The sequence below is a fragment of the Nelumbo lutea genome, chromosome 6 (genome assembly GCF_056320005.1).
Source record: "Nelumbo lutea isolate HS-2025 chromosome 6, American lotus-T2T, whole genome shotgun sequence".
In the NCBI taxonomy this organism is placed as follows: Eukaryota; Viridiplantae; Streptophyta; class Magnoliopsida; order Proteales; family Nelumbonaceae; genus Nelumbo; species Nelumbo lutea.
In genome coordinates, this window is record NC_142689.1 from 37,774,098 (window position 1) to 37,780,947 (window position 6,850).

The 6,850-nt window shown below is 35.4% G+C and overlaps 1 protein-coding gene across 1 annotated transcript; it reads right to left on the reverse strand.

Annotated features, from left to right (window-relative positions):
• Positions 1-1,362: 1,362 nt before the first annotated feature.
• LOC148848605 (remorin-like) lies at positions 1,363-6,223 on the reverse strand. Its single transcript, XM_088950392.1, has 5 exons — positions 6,033-6,223; positions 4,498-4,566; positions 4,329-4,416; positions 2,756-2,837; positions 1,363-1,750 (listed from the first exon to the last, which is right to left on the reverse strand). The coding sequence occupies exons 1-5, from the start codon at positions 6,181-6,183 to the stop codon at positions 1,556-1,558; spliced, it is 585 nt and encodes a 194-aa protein (XP_088806518.1). The 5' UTR covers positions 6,184-6,223; the 3' UTR covers positions 1,363-1,555.
• Between the last annotated feature and the right edge of the window lie 627 nt (positions 6,224-6,850).

The window sequence follows — 6,850 nt, forward strand, 5'->3', positions numbered from 1 at the left end:
TTCGGCTATATGTTGTGGGATTCTATAGACAAAATTATCATCCAGAGTAGAGATGTTGCGTTCTTGGAGAGTGAGACTATTGAAGACCTTAATAAGGTGGAAAGGCCAAGGTATGAGCAAGAAAGCTTTTGTGGACTTAGGTCCAAGTTCTTGAATGGTGAATAATGAAAATGGAGGAACAACCCAAGAAGAACATGAGAACTCATAGAGAAACACTTCAAATGACAACACATCTCAAGAAGCACAATCATCCTCAAGAATATCTACTCGGCTGAGGCGCCCCTCTAGCTAGAATGCATCGTTCAAATGAGTACCTACTTCTCACCGATGGAGATGAACTAGAAAAGGGAAGATGCTAAACTAGCACCTACACCACTTCAAGTCGATGCTCATCCCTCATGGTCCGATGCGACTCATTACTAGATCCTCATGAATACAAATGCTTTGCAATGCATTTTGATTATGCGACCTGATCTTTTATTTGTGGTTTCCAAAGTTTGCCAATTCATGCACTTTCCTTCTATAAGACATTGAACCCATGTCTTTTGGTTCCTGATACATCTATTTATCAGATGTTTTTGGGAATCCATTATGTTACACTTATGCCAATGCACAGATGGCAGGTCCCAGCAAATTAAAACACCTTCCAACCCTCTACCAACATATGGTCTCACACCACACATCTCATACATGATCCCGCTTTTATAGTGGGTCCCAGTCTCATGGTGAGATAAACGGTGTTACATCAAGTTGGTAGAGGGTTGGATTTGTTGTTAGTTTCCATTTGGCTCTAAACTACATATGGTCTATGGACATAAAGGGTGGAGCCATATTCCATTAGGTTTGATCTTCCTTCATAGGTATCAAAAAAATGTAATTGTATTGATATTAATTTATTTTCCTTCTTTTACCAAACAAATCAATTTTACTTTTTACTTCTACTTAATACGTTGTTACGGATTACTGATCCATAAAAGCTTTAAAGGGTGTTAAAATCTGTTGCTGTTTATGCCAACCAAATAGTAGTCACCGGTCACCCATATCAAGAACATGTCTTTGTTTTCAAAAGCATCTTTTTCTTGGTCGTAATTTGTAAAGATAAAGTTATTTTCTATATCAAACCGAAAATGTTGCACCAGTAAAATACCAGTGCTTCACTTATAATCTCTGTAATGTTACAGATGGCCAAAGGGATCGTAGAAGTTCTTCAATTATGTGATAGAGTCTGATGACTTGCATTTCAATTTTCTGAGTCATCTCTCTGTTTCAGACATAGACGTGTAGATTCTAAAGAAATCAATGGATGCATGGTTTTAGTCAATTTCCTAAGTCCAAAAACCTGAAGAATATTTCAAACATCTGTTATCAGAAAATAAATATGTTCTTCCTTTATTTACACACACGCATCAAACATTCGAACTACATTGGACATTTAGTAAATCTCCACCAAACACAAACAGTAAATAGCAAGCCAAACAAAAAGAGGAAATATACAGATGCCAAATAACCAAAACATATTTTCCACTTCTATTTGTCAAGCTTGAGAATATCAACTTTAAAAGCACCCCAGGAGCTTCTTTGGAGCAATCCCTTTGGCACGGTACTTGGCAGCCATCTCCTCTGCCTTGAGTAGATCTTCCCCACGCTTGGCTTCAACCATTGCCCTCTTTTCTTCTGCTTCTTTGTGGACTTGAGCTATCTTGTTTTTCATTTTCTCTGCATATCCTGCCTTCTTCTTCTCGTATTGTTCCTGTTTGTATGAAAGATTTTTCTTACTAGAAATGAAACAGGAGCTCCTATTCCACCTTTTTCTACCCTTCTTTTGATAAGCAACTAAGCAGGAAAGTAAACATTTAACTGAAAGAAGATAGATGACTCCTTAATTGAGTGTTCAATTTTTATTCCCTTCCATTTAAGCAATTTCTTTGTGGCCATCTTAGTTATACCAAAGCAAACCAGTTAGACAGATACAACTTGAGTCTGTTGATAGACCAGGAATTCTTGTCTTGGACTTGGTCCAAAAATAACATTAGCTGACCTGGGTCTTGATCAGTTAATGTATGGGGCTTTCCAAACATGTCAAAGATTTTACAGTAAATGTTTGTTCCTCAAACGATGGAATATAAGAAACACTTAAATAAGATAGAGAATAGGGTCTGAAGCAAAATTCAGAGTTTAGCCCTGAAGATGGTTCTCCTTTTTGATTCTTAAAATAAGATTGATAGCTAATTTAGATTTGAAAGAAGAACAAGGCTTATTTTTTCCTCAAATTTTTAGGGAAGAAGAAAAGTTGTGTTCAGAACAGTAAAAACTAAAGGCTATCTAGACAAAAAGCTTTCCTAGTATATAAATTCAAATCCCAGTTTTTACCATTCCATTTGAACAAATAGTTAGATTAATACCTAAAAAGAGCTTAATAATACCATGGGATTTTTGTTGCTATTATATGGCAACCACTGAAAAAATATCATGGTTTGCTAGTGGTTGGAATCTTATGTCATGGTACTGACAAGCTTGGCTAGATCTGATACAGATTCAGGATTATGAAAGTGATATTATCCTAGTGAAAATAGAACACTACCATTCTTTTTTGATAAATAACTGATGGTAAGTGCATTTGTTCCTCCTAATAGATTTGTTTTTTTCAAGGTGCATCACAAAGTAAATTGACAAAAGATATTCGTAATGTATAGATTTATGAGAACAGTTTACCTCAATCTTTCTGAACATAGGAAGAGTTATGAGAATGGTATACCTCAACTTTTCTGAGCTGAGCTTCCACAGATGCTTTCTTGCTGTTCTCCCACGAGCCAATTGCTGACAACTTTTTATCCGCCCTGTTTAAATAGTTTAAGTATGCTAAGTTATTGAACATGTACCAGATTACCTCATAATGAAGTTGTAAATAGAGTATACTCTTCTTCTTAAAAATATCATCTAGTTTATCATGACTATTAAATAGTTGGTTTATAAAACTTGAGTTTGTTATACAGTTCTCTAAGATTATTGTCATGTTCACAGTCTTTGTCAACCTCAACCAGTCAAGTGAAAAAATAAAGGTAGACATGGCAGAATTAACTATAATACCCTGATATAATGCACTCCCAGAATACATGTATGAAATATAGAAAAAAAAGTTAAAAAGATCTTATTCCAGGGCATATAACATTGAACAGAATGCCTCTAGCATTAGTGCCACATGATTGTGATATATTTGGTAATGAGATCCTTCAACTTTGCCTTCTTTGACTACATTCCTAATCTTGTTACATCTATTAAACTCTGGATGTATTTTATATTAAAACATCTTGATTCTCTATAAATTAGTTGATCCCATATAGTTCAGACAAGGCTTAGTTAAGTTGAACTGAATCAGTGTAGATGGTGGTTTACCTGTTTCATCTGTAATCTAATTTACAGATTTGAGTTGAAGTCTAGAAGTCTAGAGGGTTCTTGAGGATACTGAAAATTTTAGTGCCACACTTCTTGATGCAGAGTTAACAGCTCTACAAAGCTAAAAATCAAGCACTTGATATGTTTGTTTCCTAGAGCATTAGAAAACATGCACTGGTTTCTAGGGGCTTTCAGCTACTTTTCCACTTTTCCAATGGTGAAAAGTGTGCCTTATTAAGTTTCAGAAGAGTGAATACCAAACTGTGTTTCCTTCTTCTTCCTTCTTTAAGTTGTTTGCAGTGTCCATATATGCGTACCTCCCTAAATTGATATCCATTCCTCAACTGATATTTGTTTCTATAGATCATAGATGGTACATTCTAGGCTCATGTTTGTGAATATTTAAGAAGTAATGAATTATGAAATTAGTTCATATACTATGACAGAAATTTTCATTTTATGGCCAAAGAGGTTTAAATACTTTGCACTGATAGGTTTGCAAACAGAAATCAAACTTTAACAAGCTTTTAGTGAAGAGCAAAGGCACAATACAAAACACAAATGGTAACTTAGTGAAAAGCTCTTGCTGATATTTTTTAATTTCTATTTCTATTATGCATATCTATAAAAGGAAAGTACAGATGCATGTGTAAGCCACTAGTGCAAAACATGAACAATAACTTGGGTTTGTGAGAAAGAAGAACCTGCATAAGAATTACAAAAAAGAAATTCAAGCTGGCAGGATGATATTTAGTAGAAAATCTGATTATTCATGAAACACAATGAACACGTAAAATTTAGTAGAAATAAATGCAAGGAAGGTCTCTAATTAATCTGTAATTATGACCAATCCTGAAATCCTCCTTCATTCCAAGTAACTTAATTTCTGGTACCAAGAGATGGTTGAAAGAATAAAGAGAATGCAAGTGTCTTACTTGTTCCCAGCTTTTGCCTTTTCGCTTTCTTCCCATGCTTTGATTAAAGACAATGTCTTCTCTTTCTCAACCCGTGCAAGAACAATATCTGAAGAATTATGAAACAAGTAACTAGATATTCTAGGGATAAGCCACCCATCATAGGTAAAAGTTCTAATTCAACATTTACCTCTGTCAGCTGACCCCTTAGAATGTTTCTCCTCTTTAGGATGTTTCTCCTCTTTGAAGTCTGGAGCCTCTGCCAGAGACAGAAAAAACCATGATTCGGTTAGACAGTATCGTTTTGAAGTTATACATCAAGGGAGAATTTTATTGCTTCATGTTTCAAACAAAAATCCTTCCAAAAGGTTGGTAACCTCCACATTAACAAATAAACAACTGGAATGGTTAGAACTGTTGGATCAATATCCCAGGTGACCATTAACATTTATGTGTCAATTCAATTTTTATCACCAGAAATCACCAGTGACTGCAAGTGCAAAGCATCAAAAACCTGCCAAAAAAACCCAAAAATGTGATCTGTTGCAAGTTGAAGGGGCTAGAAGGGGAAGAGGTAGACCTAGAAGGACATGCATCAAAATAGTAAGAAATGATTTAAGTGCTAATAATTTAACAATGGATATGACATTGAACAGAACGGAATGGTGAAACAGGATTCATGTAGCCGACCCCATATAGATGGATAAGGCTAGATGGTGATGACAATGATGATGATTTCAGTCATGCTTTTTACCTAATAATGCACACATGCTCCTTGTCCCTGTCCATTGTTAGTAAATCTTGGTAATACAAACAAGAAAAAGATGATTATAAGTAATTAAAAATCACAGACAACAAACTTCAAGTTTCCTTTAGAACTTATCATCTTCCAGAGAAGTACTTTAATCACCTTTTTTTCTGAACAAGAAAAAGAAGAAGAAATACAGAGTACATCATGATACATCTTGTGTGAAAAAAATCACCTTTCATGAAGCTCAACGATCAAACCCAGAACAGTATTTGATAAATTGGTCTTTAGGGTTGAAAAACCAAAACTCCCTTGATCATAACAGACATCGGCAAAGGGTTTATATATCCTTGAAGATGTGATGAAATGGTTTGTAAAATGGGGGGATGTCAAAAGGTAGTATGCTCACCAACTCAGACGTATAAAGAAAAAGTGATCATATCATTTTGGAATTCCTAAAAGTTAGTCTACCCAAAAAAGAAATAATCCATAAACAAAGGAGCACAATTGAGCGTAACCAGAAGAAATACAGATCCAAAGGAATAATGACAAATTAATTGATAGAAAACTCTTAGATGTCTCTTTACAACCAGGGATCTAAGAAAAGCACTCATTAGTCCCTCCAATGATCCACAAAAGCATTTAGTTGAAGCAAAGGAGAAGCTTGAATTCTATAAAATATCACATATTCGGGCCTGCTTTGTACAACTTGCACACAGAATTAATTCCAAAAGTTGATCACAAATAAAATTAGCTAATGAGAATAAGCTTTCTCTAACAAATTGATTATGTTAGTTACAATTCACATGCACATTACTTCTAAAAGATCTGGTCGAATTTCGGTAACCACATATGAACTGGATACAATCGAGGAAAAAAATCACCGAAAATAATAACGTCTGTGAATTCAAGTAGAAATAGACACCGAAAATAGTTAAACGCATTCGATTTTAGAGAGAGAGAGAGAGAGAGATTACTTTCGACTATTGCAAGAGCTTTGGAGTCATCGACTTTGTCTTCGGAAGGTGGAGTTGCTGTTTTCTTCTCAGAAACAGTTGCAACAGGCGGAGGTGGTGCAGGCTCCAAGGCCGCTGGAGTCTCAACTTTCTTAGCTTCTTTCTCACCCATATCGTCACCAGATTCGGCAACCGTCCCCAACAGATATCAGTATACTAACTATCAAGTAAATGAAATTTCTTCAAATTATAGTGAATTTCGCCAAATTAGGAGGGGTGGGGATGGTAAAGCAGACAAAAGAAGAAAACGCTTCCAAATTCGGCAATATCACAAAAGAAGAGAAACAACCAAGGGGAACGAACGTTGCTGCTAGAAAAGCTTAGCTGGACTGAAGGAGGTTGGTAGATAGAAATAGAAGAGTAGGGCGCTGAAACTTACAGACAGAAGATTAAAAGACTGACATGAGATACAGAGTACAGGCAGAAAGATACAGAGGATAAGAGAGAGAGAGAGAGAGAGAGAGAGAGAGAGAGAGAGAGAGGGGAGAGATGAAATCTTTCTTTTTCTTGTTTGAAGAAAACAGGAAAATTATTTATTAGATGATTAAAGGACAAGGTGAAGTAGTAAGAAATAACAGGACTGGAAATGGATTTTTCAAAAAATTATAGCCGTTTTCTTCATGGTTTAACTGTGTTGTGTTTATCACTTACTTCACTCAAACCGTATTTGTCACTTGAACTCATTTGGCTGGAAAAAAAAGAAAAAATCATAGAGGGATGTTAATACGCGTAGAATGTGAAGGTTAAAACGTGTATGTTTCGTGTTTTGATTGAAACGT

Coding starts and splice junctions, on each gene's coding strand:
- LOC148848605 (XM_088950392.1), bottom strand. CDS start 6,183: ATGGGTGAGAAAGAAGCTAAGAAAGTTGAGACTCCAGCGGCCTTGGAG. Junction 4,567..6,032: donor AGCTCTTGCAATAGTCGAAA/GTAATCTCTCTC, acceptor TGTCTCTGGCAG/AGGCTCCAGACTTCAAAGAG. Junction 2,838..4,328: donor AAGGCAAAAGCTGGGAACAA/GTAAGACACTTG, acceptor CTATTTAAACAG/GGCGGATAAAAAGTTGTCAG.